We start from the raw sequence: 24,154 nt of genomic DNA, 5'->3' as shown, positions 1-24,154 counted from the left end.
ACACCACAACGAGGTCCCCCCTTTACGGAGGCATTGTTTATGCAAATGAAAGATGACCTCAGGAATATTCTCTCAGACTACACCAGAAAGCAGAGAAATAAGAAAATTCAAGCAGATCCTTCAGAAGTTCTTGACTAGTCAGTTTCCCATACCTTTCAGAGTTCTTCTAAAAATTGCTTTTAACACTGTCTTTCACAACATCCTAATAGACAAGCTGACAAAATATGGGTTAAATAAATGCACAGTGAGGTAAATTGAAAACAGGCTGAACAACCAGGCCCAGAGGCTGTGATAAGTGGCACAAAGTCAAGTCGGAAGCAAATCACTAGTGGTATACCCCAGCACTTGATACTGGAGCCAATACTGTTTAACTTCTTCATTAATGACCTGGATGATGGGGCAGAGTGCTGCTTCAGCAAGTTCACAGATGATACAAAACCAGGAGGAGTGGCTGTTATACCAGAGGGTTGTGCTGCCACTCAGAGGGACCTTGACAGGCTGAAGAATTGGGCAGAGAGGAATATCACAAAGTTCAACAATGGGAGATGCAAAGTCTTGCATTGGGGTGAGAATAACTCCAGGCATCAGTACATGCTGGGGGCTGAGTAGCTGGAGAGTAGCTCTGCAAAGAAGGACCATGGGGTCCGTGTGGACAAGAAGCTGACTGTCCACCAGCAATATGCCCTCATGACAAAGAAGGCCAACAGCATCCTGGGCTGCATTAGGAAGACTGTTGCCAATACATCAAGGAAACTGATCCTTCTTCTGTACTCTGCACATCTGGAGTGCTGAATCCAGTTCTGGGCCCAGAGTACAAGAAAGAAATTGACATGCTGGAGCAAGTCCAGGGCAGGACCACAAAGATTAAGGGACTTAAGCATCTTTCTTATGAGGAGAGGCAGACAGCTTGAACTGTTTAGCTAGTGGTGTGATGGCTCAGGGGGATCTTATCAATGTGTATAAATACCTTTCCTTTGAGGGTGGCAGAACACTGGAACAGGCTGCCCAGAGAGGTGGTGGAGTCTCCAACTCTGGAGACATTCAAAACCCGCCTGGACGCGTTCCTGTGCAGCCTGCTCTAGGTGACACTGCTCTGGCAGGGGGTTGGACTAGATGATCTCCAGAGGTCCCTTCCAACCCTATGATTCTATGATTCTATGATTCTACGAAAATGAAGAAGAGGGAACCAGGTTCTTTTCAGTAGTGCCCAGTGACAGGACAACAGCCAATGGACAATTTATTTTATTTAAAAATAAAAATAAAAAAAAGAATAATAAAAAAAGAAATTCAACCTGAACACAAGAAAACACTTTTTTACTGTGAAGGTGGTCAGACACTGGAACAAGTGTCCAGAGATGTTGCACAGTCTTCATCTGTGGTGAATATTCAAAACCAGACTGGAGACAGGGAAGCCTGCTTTTGCTGACCCTGCTTGAGCAAGCAGGTTGGACTAACCAGCCTAAGCAATTCCGTGACTCACCTGCCACTTCTTTTGATAAAAGAATGCACCCTTTATGTCTAATTCCTTATAAGAACCCCTCTACATTGCATTTTCTTCTCTGGATTCTTTAGCCCCATGCAATCCATTCAAAATGCGATTTCACAATCTCATGTTCTGAAGGTTCAGATTGCTTCTTCCATAATTCATATTATTTGAGGTGTCTTGAACCCGTATTTGCAAACCTGCTTCTTTATACTCCTCCTCCCTGATCTCTTGTCATATTACTTCTGCTGTTACTGTTCTGCTCTGACAGTCTGTCCCCTGCTTTGTTCATCTTTGTGCATCTTTGTGCAGCTTTATGTTTCCCTTAGGCATGGAACAATCTCTATCTTCTGCTTATTCAGATTCTACTTGAATACCAAGCACTGCTGTGACTGCACCACAGGTTTATTCATTCTAGGTACATTTCTTACGCTGCCTTCTGTTTCTGGGTGTTCTTTCGAAAGCAGCTGCACCTCTTATCTTGGGAAGGTTGTGTTTAACATAGCAGACACTATGTCTGCTCTTTACTCCATCCTGTTAAACTCTCACAGCAACAAATCAGCATGGTAAACTGAAAGCAGCGTTGTCTTCCTGTGATACTGGAGGCCGTAGCAGACGACAAATATTTGTCAATATGCATATGAAGTGAGGATGAGACACTTCAAGCCCTCTCACCTAGCTGGTGAATCAGTGCTTGCCAAGGAGCCTCTCTCACGAAACAACTGCTGTCTTTCTGGAGATGAGAACTACATGCATTTAAAGGCTAGCCACTCTTGAGTGTTGTAGTGAAAAATTTGTGTCTCCAGTTTGATTGTCTGAACGTGTGAATTGCTTGCTGCTCTTCCAGGGCAGGCAAAACAAGGTGAACAGCTGCAGCGTGCGTCTGTAGTGCAGATGGGCTTAAATTGAAGGACAGTGAAGTGTTGGCATGTTTTCTTTGTAGGCTTTAGTCTTCATAAACCTGTAGGCTTTAGTCTTCATAAACCCATTTAGTAGAACTGCTAATTGTAGCTCTAGCTGCCCAAGTCAGTGTACGTGCAGTGATCTCTACAAGTCTGCTTTGAGGGAGCTTCCAGCTTGATGTGAGGTGATGCGCAGGGTGTCTGCTTTGAAGCAGACAGATGCCATTAGCTTTACATGCCTCTCAAACCAGCTCTTTTTGGCTCCTGTAACTTGCAGAGAAGTAGGAATTGGACAAAGTAGCCACCATCTTTCAGATGTAGGAGTGTAGTTATAAAATACTGCGTTCTCATAACTGAAAAGCTGGGTTTTTCTTTATATAGCTTGAAAGTCCCTAGCCATTGGCAGATTGAGGGAACCTCTTCATTTATTTCAGTGGACCTGGACCAGATCCTAGTCATCATGTGCTCTCCCCTTCTAATTGTTGTTAGCTGTTGGCTCTTGTGCAATGAGGTTCTAGTTAGAGAAAATTCCTGGGATATGGCTCATGTCCAGATGTCAGTTGTACAATGCCTTTCTCATCTCCATGCTTCTAGAAGGACTTGCATTTAACTTTTCTGCTATGGAAACATCTGTTCTACTAAGTGTTTAATTTTGTAAACAATAAATCACTTAAATCACTCAGTAAAAATGACACTACTTTGTTGCAAGGATTTCTTTAATGTTGGAACTGCAGAACTGTAATCCCATATTTTCATAAATGCGTGAAAACACCTTTTTAAACTAGTTTTAAAACAGATCTCAGTACGCTTATAAATTTGAATTATATGGCATCCTCTTTCAAAGAATGGAGATAAACAGAACCATCCTGAAAGTCTTTTGTAGTCTAATTGGCTTTTAGGCTTTCCTTGAAGGTTTATTCGTTTAATATTTCTGTAATAAACTCTTCTCCTCAGTGTAACACATCAATAGATGACTATGGATGAATTATGAAAGGTACTACTCATGTTCTGTACTGGTCTCTAAGCATTGACATCTGCCTTTCAAAAAGGCATTATCCTGACTTATTTTGCAGGGTAAGAAAGCAGGAAAAAGATAACAGCTTTGATAATGCAAAAGTATTTCACAGTGCACCTGAATTATAGATAGCATACAAATTTGGGAATTCATCATCAAAACAGCTCTATTAACTCACTGTATTTTCCTTTGCATCTAAAGCAAATAGCATAACATTACCCATTCTCATGGAACACAGATAAGAATTTTCTTGGTCTGTTTGGAAACTTACAATTCTGCTTGTATTTCATATGCCTTTATCCCTATTCTGCAAATTTAAGATAGGCAAGTAACCAGATTGGCTTTTCATTTTAAGTCACAATATTCCATTTGTTTATGTCATTAAGTCCTCAGAAATCTCCCATGGGCCTAAGAGGCAGTGGAAGTGTGAAAGAAGTTGCTAGGTTGTCATCCCAAAGTCACTATTCACAGTTAAAGAGAAGTAGTGAGATATTCCACTTTTGTTTACATATAAGGAAAGAAGAGTGATGAAAATGCACATGAGAGTGCATTGTTTGAATAAGTTATGGGACAAAGTTTTCACCAAGTTTCTGTGAAAGCACGGCGCACGCTTCATGATGGTGTTTCATTTTTATAGTCTCCCTGTTTCTATATTCTATATTCTCTATGTTTTATAGTTATGAAATTAGGGCCTATGGCTTCTGGACATTATTTAAAATAAATAACCTTGCTGTGTTTCTCCTAGAAGACAAAATACAGGGAAGTCTAGCCTTCTGCCATGCCAGATTCTGAGTTTTCACAGGAGAAACCAGGCACATGTTTTTATTGACAAAGAGAGGTGAAGGGAGCTTTCTGTCATACGGTATGAGTTTGCTTGCTCTTTTTTCCTGAGCAAGCGATGTTGACAGTGGGGAAAAATGTGCAACTCAACATGCGGTTTATCTCACATTCTTAAATTCACACAGGAAAAGAATGACTTGCAGAGTTGCACTTTTCTTGGAATTTGGCCACCTTCTGCAACGTGTTTGATTGACATTATAACACAAGCCTGAATGGCATACCTCTAATATACCATGAAACACACACACAGGCTTGTAAGCAACATGTAAAAGGAGTTTAACAAGTACCTCTTGCAGCAACTGCACTAGCTTAAGGGCTGCCAGTGTAATTTTATCCTTTCTACATCATTATTTTTTCTTCCCCTTAGTCTCTGCTGTGCCAACAATTTGCAGATCTGTATGATAAACCAGATACAGAAACTGAGCAAAGTAACTTTGTCAAAAACATTTGCGTCTATCAGAAATCATTGCCTTTCAAATAAGTAAACGCTACTTTTGTCAATGTATGGTCAGCAGAATACAATGGTGTTTTAAATTACACCAGTTTAAGCTTCCCAATTCCGGACAGAAAACACACAAACTCACAACTGAAAACCACCGACGTTTTAACTGACTTATTCCGCCGGTGCGGATTTGTCTCCGGGATGCCGACGGCCCGCTGTTGTGCCGGCACCGGCACTTACACCGGGTGCGCACCTCCTCTGCGCCGGGTTCCGGCGGAGCGCCCGTCCTTTGGCGGGAAGCGAGCACGGCTCCGCTTCACGGGGTGGGGCGCTGCGGCCGAAACGCAACGGAAAGTCACTCCCCGCCGTCCGTCGCGGGAGCGGGGGCCTGTCGGGACCGACCGGGCCTGCCGGGCGGAACGCTGCCTGGACGGGTGCCGGGCCCCGCTGCGGCCCCCGCCCGCCGCCAGGTGCGGGGGCAGGGAGGAGCCGGGCGGCCCGTCCGCCCCCGTCAGCCAGCACCCGGCGCCCCTCGGCGCCTCTCCGCTCCCCGCGGCGCTCCTGGCGCTGATTGGCTCGAGCCCAAGGCGTCCCGCGGAGAGTTCCGTTATCCCCGCCCCCTCCGCGCGCTGATTGGCTTTGCCGCCGGGCGGTGCTGGGCTCTCATTGGCGTAGGCGGGGCGCCTGCCCCTTCCGCACTGGTTTCTAGCGCAGGCGCAGGCGCGGAAGCTGCAGCCGCTCCCGCCCCGGTGCCTCCGCCGCTTCTCGCGCTCATGGACAACATGGAGCTCTTCGGTGAGCAGCAGAAGCCGGCGGACTCTGCCGGCGATAACGGGCCGCTGGGCGACATCGACGAGGATCCTGCCGCCGCTTTCCTGGCGCAGCAAGAGAACGAGATCGCGGGCATCGAGAACGACGAGGGCTACGACATCCTGGAGGGCGGCGAGGTGCCCGACGGCCTCGACCTGGGTACGCGCGGCGGGACGGCGGGCCCCGCTCCACCACCCCTACCCGCGGCGGGGACGGGAGGAGAGGGAAGGGGTCCTGGCCTGGCGGGGCTTCGCAGCTTCCCTTCTGCCTCGGAAGCCCCGTGGCCTGGAAGGGGCGATGTCGGCGGGGTCCTCGCCTGGGCTTTCTTCCCCGAGCGCTTGCCGCCGGTGAGCGGGGCCTGGCTGCCCGGGGATGGACGCGGGGTTGGGTCCGGGCCGCGCAGGCACGCCGTGTTGCTCTGCCATGGTGTAAGCTATGGCCCCGCTCCCTCAGGCGCGGTGCCGCTTACGATTTGTGTCTCCCAAAGACGCCAGCCTGGGTGGCCCGGCTTGCCGAGGTGTTGAGAACAGTGCTGGGTAGCTCTGATCTCCTCTAATCCAGGAGCCTGCCTGATGGGAAGATCCGCTGAAAGCAGGATAAGGCAACATGTTGAGCTCTGCCACTCGTGTTTCTGTCTTCAGAGGCAGTGGTCTTAGTCTTAAAGTGCACTAGCAGTTGAGCTAATGTTTAATTTTGCTAAGCCTCTAGCCTTTGTTCCTTGGTAACCTTTGTACTGAATGTGAGAAAACTGACACTGCAGAACGCACAGTTACATTCCGAGGAGGGTGCCTAGGTATGTTGGGAACTAAGAGGTTAGTGGGATTTCAGTTAGTTTAGTGGTAGCTAAAGCAGCCCTGAATCAACACTTCTGATTACGAAAGGTTTAGGACTTTTAACAGAAGTCTAAGTGGAGAGGGGTTGTGAATGTAGGATGCTGCTGTGCTTCACTGATGTTTCAACACCCTTATCCCTAGGAACATACTCTCATGTGACATTCCTTTGTTGCTTCAGGAAGATGCCTCTCACATCTTCAGAATTAAGTCTTTGTTATGCAACCTGAATTCTGAAAGTATTGGTATATCTCACATATGAGGATGCAGGTTCATAGTATTTCTTAGAATAAAGTCCAGCTAGATAAACTGGGTAATGGAGACCTGCTGTTACCAGTGCTCATTTAGTGGTAGCGCAGCCCTTACAGTCAGCTCATTCATGAAGTTCAAAGCATAAGGACTACATACTTCCTGTAAAAAGGGTTTTTACAGGGGAGTAACTTAAGTGCTAAAGCATGAGGATAATCATTATCCGAACACCATCCTGTTTTGGTATCAGACATAACTCATAACCTGACTTCTGTATCCTATGTATAGTGCAGACACAGTGAATGCTTCCCCTCTTACTTTCAGAAGCCTCAGATGTGCATTATTCCTTATTTGGTCTTTACATTCCAAACAGGCTCTGGAACATTAAAGTAGCTGTTTGAGGGCTGATTTCTTTGGAGAAGGTTCTGACACTGGCCTTTCTCACAAGGTGTAGAACCAGCTAGATCCATATCTTTTCTACAGGCATGCAATGTGGCTATTGCAGAGCAATTCCTTGCCAAAAAGTCAACTTGTTAAATATTTCCGGATTGGCTTGATATGTAGAAGTTGTTCTTAAGCTGCTTTTCAAGAGTTTTTTTTCTCAAGTCATGTTAAGTTCACTTGTCATGGAATGCAAAACTGTTATTGGAGAACTTTCTCTAGAAAGTGGGTCATAAAATAAGGAATACGATAATATGATCTAAGGATCTGGGAAGTCTAGGTGTGAGCTGTATGTCATCTTGCTTTCTTGTAGGCACTGGGATTGCATTTATGTTCTAGCCTGTTAAACATTGCTTGTGGACTTTTGGTGGTCCCATTTTTTAACATAACATCCATTTGTTGACTGTCAGAGCCTGTACTTCCTCCTTGTTAAAAAGTGTGCATTGCAGCCGTGCAAGATGTACTAGTTAGGCATGGTGACAAATGATTCTTAGGTAAATCCTTAAGCATCATGATCAGGGATTTGTGGATTTACTTTTTTTAACCGTAACCTTTTTGAACTCCATATTTACAGGTCTAATGGATAAGTTTTCTTTCTAAATACTGGGCCAAAATTCGTAACTCAGGCCACTCTCAACTGAAGTTTGAAGATCTTAACTTCAAATATTGTGAGAAGCAGTCACCAACTTCTTGAAATATACTTGTAAGAAACATGGTGTTTCATCCAGCAAACAGTTTTTAAATTGCAGCCTCTTAAAAAAAGATTGCATAAATACAGTGACAGTAGTGAACTTCGTGAACAGTTAATATAAATATCAGGAAGCTAATATTGATGTGTATTGCTGTTAATTGTAGTAGTGGTGGATACTGGGTGAATATGGGGGCAATAGCAGAATGCTGCCAAGCTTGTGTGTGTCACTCAGAATCACTTCATATTGACATGGTCAGGGTTGGAATACTGGCCTGAACCAGTAGGCCATTTGTTATGTAAATAGCTATCCTGTTTAAGCATCCTGGGCATGTGAAAACTAATCTTATTTCCCTTGAAAGATAAAGCATAATCACAGTTGCAGAAAACAGGAAGTACTGTATAAATCAAGTAACAGAGTGCTGTTGCCTAGTTATTAGTAACTTAGTCTTTTATGAGATTTCCTTTTCAGTGTTAAATCAATGCCTGCATTTACAGTCAAATTCTTCAGTTCTCTCCAGTCAATACTAGGTCTTCCGGTTATAGCAGGACTTGCTATGTCCTGTAAGCAGGAGTGAGTGAGTGCAGGTTGAAGTGTGTGGCTTCTAGAACCTGTATGTCAATATAAAAACCTTGTGACAGCTTGTCAATTAGCTTCTTAAGGAGAATTACATTCAAAGATAAGCTGTTTTATATGTTAAAGATCACGAAAATACACACAAGTTTAATGTAGGCTGTCTAGTCTCAAACGTTGCCTTCACAGTTTCTCGCTCTGTTGTTTTTATGTGAACTTGAGTGAATGATGTTTCTCCATCTTCTGAAGAGGCGTTCTCTAGGAATTAAGAAACTTAATTGCATTTGGTGGATTGTCCGTAAACCTCATTTAATATCCTTTGAGGGACTGAATATGAATTTACTTGAAAATGATTTAGGAAATAATTATTTCCTTCTGTCTCTTTAGTTAGCACCACAGACGTTTTAAACAGAGTAAAACGGAGTTAGTTGTTTGTCACTATTGATATTTTCTCGTAATCATTTCAACAGCTATTGTTCTGGATTTTGCTATGCAGTCAATATCTTGAGGCTTCAGAGCACCATAAGGTAGCACAGAGAAATGTATAATAAAGGGATGGTTTCTGTTTAACTTGTATTTGCTTGTGGTGATACTGCATTATTTTGAAGCTCATGGCAGAAAAACCTATCTTTCTGTTTACAAGAGGGTACTATATCTACTCGGAAATTACAGAAGCATTATTGCAGAGAGGAAGGTGTGGTCTAGTACTAGCCTATTGATTACATTGGAAATGAGGGAAGTCAAGTGGGTTTTTGTATGACAGCAAGTTAGAACTAAAGCATAGGAAAGAAGGACTCTTCCTGATCCGCTTGCCTTTATTTTGCACAAATGCATGAGAATGGGTTATGGCTAGAAAAACTACTTCTTCCTCAGTTTCTTGCATAACTATCTAAACAAAAACCTTGGAGAAGATTCTTCTTTCCCATCTTATTATGGATGAGAGGTAGGTGAAGGGGAAGCATAATCTCTGCCCAAAAGAAAAAAGGATGGGAAACTAGGCCTTGAGTGGTGAAGTTACTTAACATTATGCCGGAATATTTTAAACTTAGTTATGTTCTCCTGTTGCTTTATTTAGAGGTACTAGTTCACTTAAAGTAGCAATGAAGAAGTAGAGTACTTACTGTTTAAATGACATGCTGAAAGTAGCTTATAAAAATATACTTTTATTTACGGTCATATTGAAGTTCTTTTTTCCTGCGTGAGGGTATTGTCCAAAGCATAGCTGGGCAGGAGGACCTCAGGGTGAGCGAATCCGTGAGTTAGGAAATGGTTGGACTTGTGTTAGAAGAGCTACCTCTGCAAAATCCTGCTTATGACTGTTTTCATAGCTGTTGTCTTTTGCAATGAGAAAAAGACTTCAGAGAGGCTAGTGAACAAGGCTAAGCAAACTTCCTTTTATGCCAGTGTTGTGGTTTAGCCTCAGATGGCAACAAAGAACCATATGGCTGCTGTCTCGAACTCCCACCCCACGGGGAAGGATCGGAAGAAAAAGGCAAAACTCGTGGGTTGAGACAAAGGCAGTTTAACAGAACAGCAAGGGGAACAGGAAAACAACAGCAATAACATGGATAGAGAGATATGCAAACACAGTTATGGAACCACCGCTCACTGACCGGACCTGGGATGCCCCAGCCTGTTCCCAGCAGTGACTTCCTGACCCCCTCCCCTGTCAGCTCAGACCGGACCCTGGGGAGAATTAACCCTATCCCCACCAGAACCAGGGCATTATCCACCCCTTATTCCATACCGTCTATGTCATGCACAGATCTTACAAGTTCCAATGAATTGCCACCACTTCCCCTGTCTTATATACATACAATTATATTCATACAGGTATAATGCCCTTAGTCATTATAATGCCTGGTCCATCCCTCTAAAATGTCTGTTGCCTCTGTGCTGCCTGTTGCCCTGCTTCCGCTGCTGTAACCACCCCCACAGAGCATTTGCCACCATTCATGAATCAGTATAGAGATAAAGTACTGGCCGTTTTTCTTGATCAGCCTCCACTCTCCATTAGATTTTTTGCGTCGGCCATGTGGGACTGTTAAAGGGTGAGTGAGTCTTGCTGGTCACTCCTTGAACTTCTAGTTGACAAATCAGCTTATGGATGGGAGTCAGAGAGTCTTGGTTAGTGCGATATTGCCACTGATGCACTGTTGTGGTAGCAATTGGCACTGTCGCGTTAAAAGGACTGTAGTTTCGATATTTGTCTGTCAGAGTCCCAGGACTTTCACTGATTTACTATCAGAGTCCCACCAAAGGACTTTCACTGAATCAGATTCACAAATAATTGAAATTAGTTATTTTATTGGAAGCGATAGTTGCAGATTCGAGATTGCTATTGATAAATTCACTAAATACAATAGAGCTAATTACTTAAGGTTAATATTGCTAGCAAAAATTATGATAGTACAACAACCTGTGGTAACATTCACTAGAGGGTGAAAGGCGCAGCGCTTACCCAGAAAGGTGTCCCTGCCTGGGGTGGAGGAAGAGAACGCAGCCCGTCGACTGGTCCGTCAGGTATCAAGTTTCTTCTCTCCCAATTTAACAGTCGTTTTCTCCATCCTTTTATCCCCCAAATTACAAGGTTTCCCTCCCCTAGGTGATCTGTAGTATGACTTGGGTGGAGAGACGAGTGCTATAGTTATATATGTTTGGCATGATCTCTAAAATCTTCATTAGCATATACAGGGGTGTCAACTTGAATATGCATTTCACAGGTAATGAGGCAAAGGTCAATTACTGGACATGGTAGCCTCTCAAGGAAACAAAGAGCTACGCAAAGTCTCTGTTATCTTGATTTTACTGTCTCTGCTGAGGAAAAGCAGGGCTGTCTTGGCTCCCCAAGACTACCCCATTATTTATGTATCCTGTGATAGCCAGACAAGCCTTCACTCCCCTGGTTTGCACAAGAGATAGCAAAGTGAGTCTTAATTGCTCTTTGAGCACAGAGACTTCACCTCATTATCCAAATTCCACACGTACCTGTTGTTCTTCGACCCTCAACAACCCCAGAACAGAAGGGTCCTCTGAGAGACCAGGCAAGGCAGGCAACTGTTTAACTTCCTCCATCTCCAGGGCAGCTATGCCAAAAGGCCCACCGGTACCCTTTTGGGTCCTTAAAATACCCTCTCCTGAGGTAATCTATACCAAGGATGCATGGAGCCTCTGGGCCAGTCACAATGGGATGCTTTTGCCACTCATTTCCAGTTAGGCTCACTTCTGCCTCCAGTGCAGTCAACTCTTGGGATCCCCCTGTCACCCCAGAAATACAGATGGGTTCTGCCCCTCTATAGCTGTGTCCCTGGGGGAGCCTGGGGAGAATTAACTTTATCCCCACCAGAACCAGGACAGCCAAGAGTACTGAGTCTTATATTAATGCAGCTAATTGCCTTCAGAGTAGTTGGTCATCATTGCAATAACTGACTTGTATGACTGAAGTGACAAAACAGCTGTATTTATTTTCAAACTAAGCTACTCAGCCCTTTCTTTTGTAAGCTGTAGTATACAGCTGAGGGCACTGATTCTAGTTGTCTGTTTCTGGCAAGCTTGGCTGTTGTTTCTCTACTGTGAGTGCAAGGTAGCAGATAATGGCTTATCTTCTCTGAATCCTTCCAGACTCTTAAAAACTATCTGTATTGCTGTGTGGAATTTCACTATTACCCTATTGTGAGCATGTGTTACAGAACTGTAGATATTTGGACATGTTCTTTGCTACAGTATACTTAGAAATAAGGCTTTATCTTAAGTTCAGAAGCAAACACCAAGGAATATGGATCATTACCAATCAGAATAGTTCTAAATGTGCAGTGTTAACTCCAGGAGCTTCAAGATGCAGTACTGTGATAGAATTAGATGGACTCTGAAGCCAGTAGAGATCTCTCATTGTTCATGGCTGATGAAAACACAATGATAGCAGTTACAGTATTGGGGCTTTTTCTGTGGGAAGTTGGGTATGAAATTACATGTTTCTGTGGACAAAGAAATCTGATACACAACTAGCATCGATTGCTGATATAAAGGCTGGCAAGCAGGTAGTTTTTCTAGATTTCATACTGAATTATACAAACACTGAGACTGGCGAGCTGAAATGAGAGAATGTTAGACAATTGGTCTTGGTACAAGTTAGCGTACTTGTATTGTCATATGACAGCATGCTAGTACAGTGCCATTTCCTTCTCTGCTTGCAGTATGCTCAGTCAGCATGCTGACTCTGTATCTTAATCACAAGTTCTGGGGAGCTCAAAACAGGAAGCTTGTTTTAATATTTTTAATGCTTCTGACCTGAGTGCCCGCTGGAAATGCCTAGCTTTGTGCCAGTTAGTGTCTGTTTCTGCGCAGATGAAAAGCGGCTGTATGATAAACACATCTGTTTTATTTCAGCTGCAGCCCTCAGCAATGATGTTGTTCCTTTTACCTCAGCAGACCACCAGCCCGAGTACTGATGACCATAATGAATGTTTCTTGGTGTAACAAGAAAACTTAATCATATTATAACAGTCCCGGGAAGAACCTTCAAGATTTATTAGCCCTCCCACCTAGCTTGTGAGTCAGTGCTTGCCAAGGAGCCTCTCTCACGAAACAACTGCTGTCTTTCTGGAGATTAGAACTACATGCATTTAAAGGCTAGCCACTCTTGAGTGTTGTAGTGATAAACTTGTGTCTCCAGTTTGATTGTCTGAATGTGTGAATTGCTTGCTGCTCTTCCAAGGTAGTCAGAGTGGGCAGCTGGCTTATTCAAGCTGTTAATGTCAAGATGAGTTATAGAGCCTGGCTTAGCTTTAATCCAGCCCTGTCAAAACAAGGTGAACAGCTGCAGCGTTTGTCTGTAGTGCAGATGGGCTTAAATTGAAGGACAGTGAAGTGTAAGCATGTTTTCTTTCTGGGCTTTAGTCTTCATAAACCTATTCATTAGAACTGTGAATTGTAGCTCTAGCTGCCCAAGTCAGTGTATGTGCAGTGATCTCTACAAGTCTGCTTTGAGGGAGCTTCCAGCTTGATGTGAGGTGATGCGCAGGGTGTCTGCTTTGAAGCAGACAGATGCCATTAGCTTTACGTGCCTCTCAAACCGGCTCTTTTTGGCTCCTGTAACTTGCAGAGAAGTAGGAATTGGACAAAGTAGCCACCATCTTTCAGATGTAGGAGTGTAGTTATAAAATACTAGGTTCTCATAAGTGAAAAGCTGTTTTTTTGTTAACTTGGATCTTCCTCTACTGAGGTTAGTAACTACGTTCTTGGAGACTAGTATCAGCTTCTAAGACAGGGAGGACAAAGTGGGAGTAACCTTAGAATACTGTCTGTAGCAGCTTCTCAGCAGCATCAGCTCTGTTTATGTAGACTGAAGCATGATCTCATGATGAAGAAATGACCTTGCATTACTGGTTCTGCAGAATAAAGGGTCACTTGGTTTCTTGTGCCTGTTGGCAAAATTGCAGAAATAAGGAAGTGACCCTGCAGAGCATAAAGTAATTCTCATTTGCATAACTCCTGTATTAGTTACTCTAGTAAAGCTTTCCATACAAGTTACTGAAATCAGTAAATCTGGATGTTCTGTCTTTTGTCAAATGGCTAACTAGAGTCACTTCTTTACAGATGCTGTTGGTGGAGTGGTTAATGGAGATGTCTATCAGGTAAGATAGAAGTTTTCTGTGCTTAGAGTGTTCTGTTCTACTCTGGGAACTTTACCTTAATCTAGACTAATACTTTCCACTTCTTATCTGTAATGTACTTCTATCTCGTCTCTGAAGAGGAACTTCTATTATGATAGCTCGTCTCATAAAGCTGTTAATGCTCTTAATATGCCCCTCCTCTGAATTTAGAGGCAATTTAAAGCAGGCGTCCATTTTGAATTATGGCTTGATAGGATGTAACCACTGTAAGCAGAATGATGGGCTCTGTGGTATGACTGAACGTTGAGTTGCCACGGGTGAATAAACTGAAAGCATAATCTGACTATCTAGTTTAAAGAAGTTTTCTGAATTGCTTGTTCTTTAAGGCTAATTCATGTGTCCTGATTGTCTTATCAAGATTGGTCTTACAAGGAGCTGACTGAAAACATTATACACTTCTTAGTGACATAAAACTGCATGGAATTAAGCTGCTGGCTAAATAGCTCTATCGTAGTAAGAAAATGTGTTCGTCAGCCATGGTAATGACAAAAGTAGGAGATACTTGCTTTATTAGCATCAGGGAGGAATGAGGCATGCTAAGGCAATCGCTGCCTTGTAACTTTATTTCAGATCAGTTTGGCTAAAGCATTGTCATTGCCTGGTTTCAGAGTTGGCTGGATAGCCTTGATTAAATGAATTCTTGTGAAGTGGGCTCTGTATGAGCTCTGTAGAGTTTTAAATGAACACTGAGCTTTGCGGAGACACAAACAGCTTTCATTGTTGCTAATGTTTTTATATCTTCACTGTTGCTGTGAGATTGATGGTAAAACTGTATCTTACTGTCCCTTTCTGCTTCCTTATACAACAGAAGGGTAGATGAGATACCTTGATTTTATGTTTGCGCAAGAGTGCGAACACACTAAGTGACCAGCTGGTTGATAGAGCTTCCTCTTAATGAGGAAGAACAGACTGAATGGGCTACATATAGCTTTTGTTTTAGCTACCTGTAACTAGTTTGGCCCTGTGATGGGACAATTTATTTTGTTTTGGATTGAATGTGAAGCCTAGTGCTGTTTCACCAGTCTGTCTCCTTCTCTTTGCATTATTCCTTCATTGAGGGCTACAGGAGGCCCAAAGAGGGGCAAGACGCATCAAAATCTGTCACTAACTGCAATCCATCTGGTACTGTCAGGAGCGGTATTTCTTAGGTCTGTTAAAAGTAGGGTGAACCTACAAAAGTTGTTGGACTTGGTGTATCTGCTGTGGCAAATAGCACAATATTCATTAGCTTTGCAAATCTGGTGTATTAATGATAGCCCTATTCATTGCAAGTCTTTGAGCTACTGTATAGTAAAATGTGTGCTGGTACTCATGCTGTTTTGATGCTTAAATGTTGAAATGCCTCTTTGTTCTAAGCTGCATACAGCAATCCAAATTCCATAATGTCTTTAAAGGACATTGGATTTTAGTATCAGTTAAGTTCGCAAATGTCTCTGAAGTAGACAAATTACAGAGATTGTTTTACACTCCTATGCACAAAACCATAAAAAAAACCCCAAAATTACTTTCGCAGCAAATAGTTAAGGTGAAATGAACTGGAGCATCTCTAGGCCTGCAACTGCATAGTGAGATGCTAGACATTGTCTTCTGCTTTCCTCATGTGTAGAGCTCTGACATAATTTGACTTGCCAGTCAGCTTGAGTTTGTGTTTGATCCCTGATTGCTAGGGGCTGTCCTGTATTAATTTGCTTCAGTTGTGCTGCAATTTGTGGCAAGACGTTTTTCATGTTAAGGGTGGAAATGTGATATAACATCAGATGAATGCGTTACGTGCTCAGTTCAAATAGAGTCTAATTTTGTGTGGCTTGAAGGCAGTTATCTGAAATATTCAGTTGTTATGTACAAATTACATTACTATTCCTTCCTTTTAAGGAGAGTAATGGTCCAACAAACTCCCCTGCTGCCATATCCCAAGTAGATCGACTGCAGTCAGAACCAGAGAGTATTCGTAAGTGGAGAGAGGAGCAAAAGGAACGCCTGGAGCAACTTGGTAAGGAGGATGTTTGTTGCAGTAGTGTGAGTAACTTAGTGGCATCTTCTTAAGCATCAGAATTCTCAACTGTGGCTTCTGGCTTTTGGGAATCTAACGTGCTTCTTGGGTTTGAGCAGCAAGTCTGGATTAGTCTTCCAGTAAGCTGACTGTTATTGGAGTCAGCAAACAAGTAGCTCTCTGAACCTTAAGAGTATTCACATATCCTGCCCTTTACTTACATGTAAGCTGACAGAAAATGAACAGCTTTTATTAGCAGAAAAGAGTGAATAAATACTGTAGCTATCAGCACTTTTTTCAAAGGATAAAGATTGCTTATTTTGTAGTTGGCTGAGGCCATCTGTTGTCACATGAATTGAAATCTAATAGCTAAGTTAAGTAATGGACTAGTAACTAAACTAAATAGAACTTTCAAATGCAGTGATACCTACCTGTGGACAGCCTCTAAAAACCTACAAACTGGTATGATTTCCACTTACGTTAGGGAGGAGACTTTGCTTGAAATTGTTAGGAAAGAACCTTCTGTACAATGTGATTCTAGATAGAACAGCAAATGAGCTTGTTCTGAACTGTAGGCTGGTTGTAAAAGCATGCTGAGTGCCAGGCTCCCTCACTTTCTTTAAGCACAGAGGGTTTACTGAGCTTTGTTCTGGCACTAGCATAGCAAGGTGACTGTTTCTGTTTTTGAACAGTTTGCAGGTCAACAGACTTACTGAATCTGAATTAGTCTACAAATGCCTATCCTAAACCGAAGTGTACTGTCCCAGTCATGCACCGCAGGCATTCTGTTTAGCTAATCTTCTGAATGTTCATGGTATGTAGAGTTCTCATGGTCTAAATCAGGAAATCTGCTAACCTTTATCTGAGTAGACCAACTGTCTGCACTAGAGTGCAACTGGAGCCATCAGCTGAAAAGTTAGCAAGATTCGCTGGAACAAACATGACTGACAAATTGATTCTTAAATCTTCAGATGCAAACTCACGAAAGCAGGAAGCAGAATGGAAAGAGAAAGCAATAAAGGAGTTGGAGGAGTGGTATGCAAGGCAAGATGAAAAGCTCCAGAAAACAAAAGCCAGCAACAGGTAAGGTTTCTCCAGCCATCTGGAGAGTTATGGTACTTGATATGAAAGTAATGGGGTTGAGGGAGGTTAGAATACTTCCTGTATGTCCTAAGGCACTAGTCCTTCAGATCATTAAAGTAACCTCTCCTGCTAAGAAGTGGATCTCCAGTGGTAGACTATCTTTTTAAGTTTTCTTAGAATCTTGATAAAATGTCCAAGAATAGCCAGATAAAACATTGATATAACAAACCAGAATTACTGATGATTCTTTAAGACACAAAGTTTGTACATGGCCAGAAAAAGCTTTAGTCTACTGACTTGTTTGCTTGCTCTCAGCTGTACAGGTCTTCAGTGACTGTAATTACCTACCTTGAGACTAGCAATCTTACTTGCTATCATTAGAACACATGGAAATGGCCTTCTGGTTAGTCTTTGCTACAAGTTATTTCATTAGATATCTTCAAATCTTTGGCTACTGCTTTTGGAAGCATTTGAGAAATAACCTGACTCAGTTCTGCTAGTGAAGAACTAAATACTGAGTTTGTCTATGTTGGGTTTACGTTGTCTCATGGGCCCTGGGGCAGAGACTAATGACTTGGTTGCTAGTCTAGTAAGCTCTTAAGTGTTCTTAGAGGTTCCCTGTGAAATTTTGACTTCAAGCTATGTAAAGGTGATAGTACTGCCTTTATACCACTTAGATCTCTACTTCTGACCTAGGGTTGCCAGTGTCATTCTGTCCAGGTAATCATCAGGGCTGCTTTATACTTTGGGGATCCACATACTTCAAGATAAACTGTTGTGGTTGGTTTTGAAACACCATTTTTCTTACCAAAGTGGCCAGCAGGTTTGTCTTGAGTAAGTAAAGTCCTAGGTAGACTCTACTTCTTACTGAAGGAAGAGAGGAGGCCTACACTTCCTACAGAATTATGGATTTGACACTTCCATTCACTGAGGTACAGTCTTGGTTGGGCCAAGAAAGAGAAATGTGATTGGCACTCTTCTAGTTGGTAGCCAGAGCTCATGATACCCCCACAGCCTTATTGTGGCCAGTGTTTGAGTGCAGGATATGCATTCTGGAGCAAAGTCCATTTAACAAGCGTGGCGCAGAAGGAGTGTTTGGCATTCTCATCAGCCTGGTGAGATCTCTCTCCTAATGGTAGTTTCTGTCCTTGGGAGGGAGCCTGATGCTAACATTGGGACTCTAGTCCTAAACCAGCTGGTCCCAACTTCTAGGATGTAGCAGAGCTTTTGTGTGCCCCTCTGAGTCAGTGGCTTAGTTGATACATTCTACGTGGTAACTGCTTTCCTGTTACAGTAAGTCTAGGTGTTACAAGGTTAATGTGCTTGTTAAAACTGCCTTCAGCTGTGTTCCGTACTTCTTATCCTTATCTCTTTTCTCCTGCCTGCTTGCCTGCCTGTTGGACTACTTGCTACCTAGGGTGGCAGATGAAGCTTTCTACAAACAACCCTTCGCTGACGTGATTGGTTATGTGTATGTTGCTTAACTACTAATTCTGTTTGCTAGTCAATCAGGTAATGAGGAGGGTCAGAAATAGTGTTGAATGTCTGAAGATGACTTCTGAATGTTTCAGGGCAGTATAACTAAACAGCTTTTACTTTTTGGACTGACTCCGATCTGCAGTATTATGTGCAGTTTTCCTGTAAGTATCCCATACACTGCACAACATCCAGCACTTTCACGTTAAGTCACGTAGTATATATACCGCTGGAATTTTAGTAATGACTTCAGTAGCCTTTAGATGTAGGGGTTTACAGTTGTTTCCAGGCCAGTGAACACTGCTTAGCAAGATGCTTTGCTGGGTGTGTGGGTTAGTGTCTGCAGTCTCACATGGGTGCTGTATTTAGTCCTAGTCACTTCCACAGAGAAGCACAGTGTTTAACTCTGCATTCTCTGTAATAGACATTGAGCTCCTAATCTGTGCTCATTTCCCTACATAATCAGAAAAGTATTCGAACAATGCTTGCACATAAAGCTGTGTAAGCCAAGGAAGGTAGAAAGCAATCACCTGCTGTAAACCAGGGTAGAAGAGACACATGCATATAGAAATAGGATGCTGTTAGAGAACAGATGAAAAGTACGAGGAGGTGATATTGGAAAATCAGCATTAGCTGCTGGAAGAACACTTAGGAGAGCTCTGGGTAGACATTTTGCCAGTCTAATGGATCAATGAGAATACAGCTGTGACTTTCAAACCTCAGTGAGTATGCTAGTTTCCGTGGGGTGTAAGGATTGCAATGTTCACTGGCTTGTTTATGTATTTTAATTTCTTCCCTTAATTTGTAGACTTGAATTGAAAGATGGCCATGTCACAGATTCTAAGGTGACACCCTTACAAGGTGTATTGGTGAGCCCATGGTGTGGCTTTGAGTGCGTTTATATTGAAGGTCCAGTGTGGAATTCGTTACCTAACTGTAGGTGGATGTAAACCAAGACTTGTGAAATGATGGATTTACAGGTGGTGTTTGACTTCTCTGAAGTTTCCTGGAGTTGATTTTGGTAGATTTTTTCCAATAAACCCCTTATTTTCAGTATAAAATGTGCAGTATAAGTGCTGTGAAATAAAATTGACAGCCTGTTTGCTGAATGTAGGCTAAGCTACTAGTGCATGTTCAGCCAGCTGATCATCTGCATTAAACTCATTCTCATTTTCTATATCTGACTTAAACTTTCTCTCCTTGTTTCTTTTCTTCTCTTCACCTTTAAGCACAAACATAAATCATCCTTGCTACAGCCTAGAACAGTTAAGTAAAAAAATCTTCACTGCCCCTTAAAAGTGTCATGTCACATAAAGTAGCAGTGTTGTAGTGACCCTTGTCTTCAGTGGTGTCTGTAACCGTATCATCCCTGTGAACAGTGCTGAACCCTCATGGGAGAGTCATCTTCACTGCTTTTCCTGTACTATTTGTTGGAGTAGATGGATTTGGTTTGATCTCTTGATGCTTACTGCTCTTGCACTCAGGCAGCTACCAGGGGCCCCACAGATCATGTAAACTAGATGCTGAAGTGTTATCCCTGCATTGATGCAATATATTGTTGGCAGCATAGCACTGCCAAAAGGATACAGGTGGGAAGCCTTTGGCACTGACCTGTGCCTAATATACAAAGCCTTCTTAGAGTCTCTTTAGGGTGAGAGCAGGGGAAATGTGTTTATCCTGTGACCTCAAATGAGTGATCCCCTCTGCCAAGATATGCTTCAATCTGTACCACCTACAAGCATGGGATTCATGACTTAAATTACTTTTGATTCATGCTGCTTCACTACAGCATTGTGAATCATCAGCAGATAGCTTTTTGGTGGCCTGTAAGCCTTGGGGCTGATTTAAATCCTAAAATGGAATCTGTTTTAAGACATGCTTGTAGGGAGTTGTAAATTTCCAGTTGGCAAGTTTCCAATATAAGCCATAAAGTGGCAGAGGCTTAAGTAGTTAAAGCTTGGGCATTTCTACATAAATAAAATGCCTACATAGAAGTACCTTACTCTTGCCAGTTTGTGGGTGACTCCTTAGGCAAAGGTTCAATAACTATTCTTAAAACCAAACACCTGTATTCCAACATTTTACACAGCAACCCTCTGCACTGCTTGTGCGTAGCATAGTACTGCAACCTACTCTCATCTCCAGGGTTGGGGCAGCGGGAGCATAAGTAGCCATAATGTCCACAAGCAGCTGTCAGGTCACATTTCTTATGAAACATGCTGAAAGAAACTGCATCCTTTAAGAGAGAGAGAGTGCCTTATATGTTGGGCATTAACACAAGGTGCATTGCATTGCTTTTAGGGCAGCTGAAGAAGCCTTTGTGAATGATGCAGAAGACGTTTTTCCGGGCACTGAGTGGGAACGTGTGGCTCAGCTCTGTGACTTTAATCCCAAGTCTAGTAAGCAGGCAAAAGATCTGTCCCGCATGCGTTCAGTCCTCATCTCGCTCAAGCAGGCTCCGCTGGTTCGCTGAAGGAAAGCACAATGGAAACACTACAAATGCAATATCTTAACCTTACTCAGAGAAGCTATGTTTGCAGTAATTGGATTAATTGTTTCAATGTTTTTTTGGACCAAACCTCATGATGTATCTAGAGCTGATGGTTGTTTGATTGCATGTTCCTCCTGATGTTTCCTTTCTGTGTCTGAAATGGGAGAACCTCCAAAACTGTAGCCTCTGTGCTGTTGTGCACTGAGATGTCACTTCCCACATTACTGATATTAAAGATTTGTTAAACAGCAAAATGTGTTGACTTTGGATGAATTAAGGTCACCTGTTCCCTTTCAACAGGGAATGTTTGAATTGAGTGTGAGGAAAATGTTTCCTGTAATTGCTAGTGATTTCACCTTGCTGGTGACTAACGAGCCAGTAGTGCTCCTGGTCTCTGAGAGGCTGTCCTGCTTGTCTATAAGCTTTCTTAAAGCTCTTGAGAGCTTTAGTTTAAAAACTGCTTCCCTGTACAATTTATCACATAAGATAGAAGGTCTAGGAAACTGGAGCAGCAGGCTTGTTAAGGAGCTTATCTCACTTCTAGTGGAACTGAGGACACTGCCTTCTGCAGGTAAGCACTTCTGTGTAGCACTGCTGTTGCACCAGCTGCAGATCTTGGGCTAAAAATACAGTACAGGGCACTGAGTAGTTAAAGCCCGTGATATTCGCTGCATATTCTACTCTGCCATGTATTCAACACTGGCTTTATGTGCAAAGTCCTGTTTTGTAGAGGCTGTTTGGATGTTTTTGAACTGTATCCTTGTCCTCACTGGCTCTTGCAGACACTTTCTCCTACCAGGGTGGTGAACTGGAGGTTTGGAGAGCAAGAGACAGGAAGACTTGCTCTTACTGCTGCTCATCTACTGGGCTGGAGCTCTGTCTGCCAAGGTGGTTGGATTTAAAACAAACTGATTCAGAAAATCTCTGTTCTGCTGCTTCCTTGGCTCTCTCATCTCACCCAGCATTCACAGGGGGCTGTGTTCTAGCCTTGCTCTGGTAAGACTTACCTTAGCTGTCTGTCTTCTAAGAATAGTCTAGTCAGTCTCATACATTATCTCACCATTTTTATCAAAGGTACAGTAGCTTAACTAGTGTGTAGCAGAATTGCTGTAATACAAACTATATACAAGCTGGAAGGTTAGTCCAGCCAGTTTGAAGAGGGCTGCAGTTGCAGATGAAAACTTAGTAAGATTCAGGGAGTAGCTGCACAGCAACTGTCTTACTAGCAGCTGTGTCCCTTTGGTGGATAAGGCACTGAATAAATGGTTGCCAGTTGGGCTTCAATAGTTAAGCTGTACCTTACTGTTGTCTGTAGTGACTGGAGCTGTTCTCATGTTTGCAAGCGTATTCACAAGGTAAAGTGTGATGTGTGAAGAGGGGATGAAAATGATACTAGACTGCATGTCTGGAAGCTTGATTCTGCGGAAGATTGAAGCAGGAACGTATTTTCTGAAACTGCACGGGGGTACCACAGGTATCTTCTACTAACCCCGAAGCTCTACAAACACAGGCTACTAAAATGGTCATTTAATAAAGAAAAGTCCACTGTATTAAATATACAATGTTTAAAGTGTTAATTTGAATTTCCTGTAACTGGAATGTTCAGCAAATTAGAGGCGTTCCTGCACACTGAGTTATGGAACTGATTAATCACTGTGTTGACTTGTCTTAGTGCTAAGGGCATGGTTTCCAGCTGCAATCCAAGAAAATGGACGAAGATTCAATGTTACAGAAGTTAAAACAGTGTTTTATATGCTGGGTTTGCAGGGGCTAACAGTGTGTCTGCAGTTTTTTTGTGTGTACACTGTCTAGCTGGAACACTTAACAAGCAGCTCTGTGGGTTTTGGTTACCTCCTCTAGCTCTTGTGCTGAAATTTTGTAGATTCTCTCTTCTGCCTTAATTTTATATTAAAGTGCTGTCTCCCTCCTACCTCCTGTATCAGTGCTGTCACAGAATCACAGTCTGGCTGTGGGGAGGAAGGGACCTCTGGAGGTCATCTGGTCCAACTGCCCTGCTCAAGCAGGACTACCTAGAGTCGGTTGCCCTGGACCATGTCCAGATGGCTTTTGAGTATCTCCAAGGAGCAAGATTCCACCACCTCTCTGGGCAACCTGTGCCAGTGCTCAATCACCCTCATGGTAAAGAAGTGTTTCCTGGTGTTCAGGAGGAGCCTCCTGTGTTTCAGTTTGTGCCCATTGTCTTTGGTCCTGTCACTAGGCACCACTGGAAAAGAGCCTGGCTCTCTCCTCTTTGCACCTTCCCTTCAGGTATTTGTACACATTTGAGATCCCCCTGAGCCTTCTCCAGGCTAAACAGTCTCAAATCCCTCAGCCTTTCCTCATAGGAGAGATGTGTTAGTCGCTTAATCATCTTTGTGGCCATTTGTTGGACTGTTTCCAGTATGTCCATGACTCTTGTACTGGCAAGCCCAGGACTGGACCCAGCACTCCTGATCTGGCCTCCCCAGCAGCGTGGCCTCACCAGCGCTCTATTCGGACTTTCTGTGTCTGAGAATTATTTTAGATACTTAGATGCTGTGACACAGGTAACAGTTTTAAATAGCCATAAACCAACATGCTATGTGTTGCTTGTTTCTTGCTGTGATGTGGGTTTTTTTGTTTTTTTTTTTTTTTCTGAGCAGCTGGTAAAGAGGGAAAAGTGTACTTTACTGGCTTGTATTTTAGACTGGACAAGGTAGGTAGCTGTTGTCTTTGCCAAAAGAGGATTCCTCCAGTAAGAATTCCATGTATCATATGGTCAAGCTTGTTCCTCTGCAGAACTGTTGTCCTGCAGCAGCATGCTCTGGCACTGGGTGGTAGTGTGCCTGGGGCTGCACTGCATCTGCAGGATCCCCAGATGTTACAAGGTTAATGACAGCCCGGGGCCTTTGGTGTGAGCTCATGGGGGATAGTCCATCTGCCTGTTTTGGTATGTTCTAGTTGGAGAAAGTGCATGCTACTCAATGCTCTTCAACAGGGTAGTGTTTCATTAGATCTTGCATCAGTAATTCAGGTTTCGCTGACAATTATGTGTGATTACAGTGTTGCAATGCATTTGGCTACAGTTACAAGCACATGTTTAATTTCTTGCTTTATGTGGCTGTTTACCAGGCACAGCTGGTTTACCATGTGCAGAAATTTTACCAGGCTCAAGGCATGGATGAGGTA

The 24,154-nt window shown here is 43.0% G+C and overlaps 1 protein-coding gene across 3 annotated transcripts; it reads left to right on the top strand.

The window, feature by feature from the left end:
• The first annotated feature begins 5,371 nt into the window (after window positions 1–5,371).
• CLTA (clathrin light chain A) lies at window positions 5,372–22,878 on the top strand. Of its 3 annotated transcripts, XM_063321356.1 has the most exons (7): window positions 5,372–5,651; window positions 13,870–13,907; window positions 15,819–15,936; window positions 16,908–17,019; window positions 18,437–18,490; window positions 19,725–19,760; window positions 20,797–22,875. In XM_063321356.1, the coding sequence occupies exons 1-7, from the start codon at window positions 5,456–5,458 to the stop codon at window positions 20,966–20,968; spliced, it is 726 nt and encodes a 241-aa protein (XP_063177426.1). In that variant the 5' UTR covers window positions 5,372–5,455; the 3' UTR covers window positions 20,969–22,875. The 3 variants fall into 3 exon arrangements, with proteins under 3 accessions (XP_063177426.1, XP_063177427.1, XP_063177429.1); XM_063321357.1 differs by lacking the exon at window positions 19,725–19,760 and having other exon boundaries at window positions 20,797–22,878; XM_063321359.1 differs by lacking the exons at window positions 18,437–18,490; window positions 19,725–19,760 and having other exon boundaries at window positions 5,376–5,651; window positions 20,797–22,817.
• The last annotated feature ends 1,276 nt before the right edge of the window (window positions 22,879–24,154 follow it).

The sequence above is a fragment of the Chroicocephalus ridibundus genome, chromosome Z (assembly GCF_963924245.1).
Source record: "Chroicocephalus ridibundus chromosome Z, bChrRid1.1, whole genome shotgun sequence".
Classification (NCBI taxonomy): Eukaryota; Metazoa; Chordata; class Aves; order Charadriiformes; family Laridae; genus Chroicocephalus; species Chroicocephalus ridibundus.
This window is presented reverse-complemented; position numbering and strand designations above follow the sequence as displayed.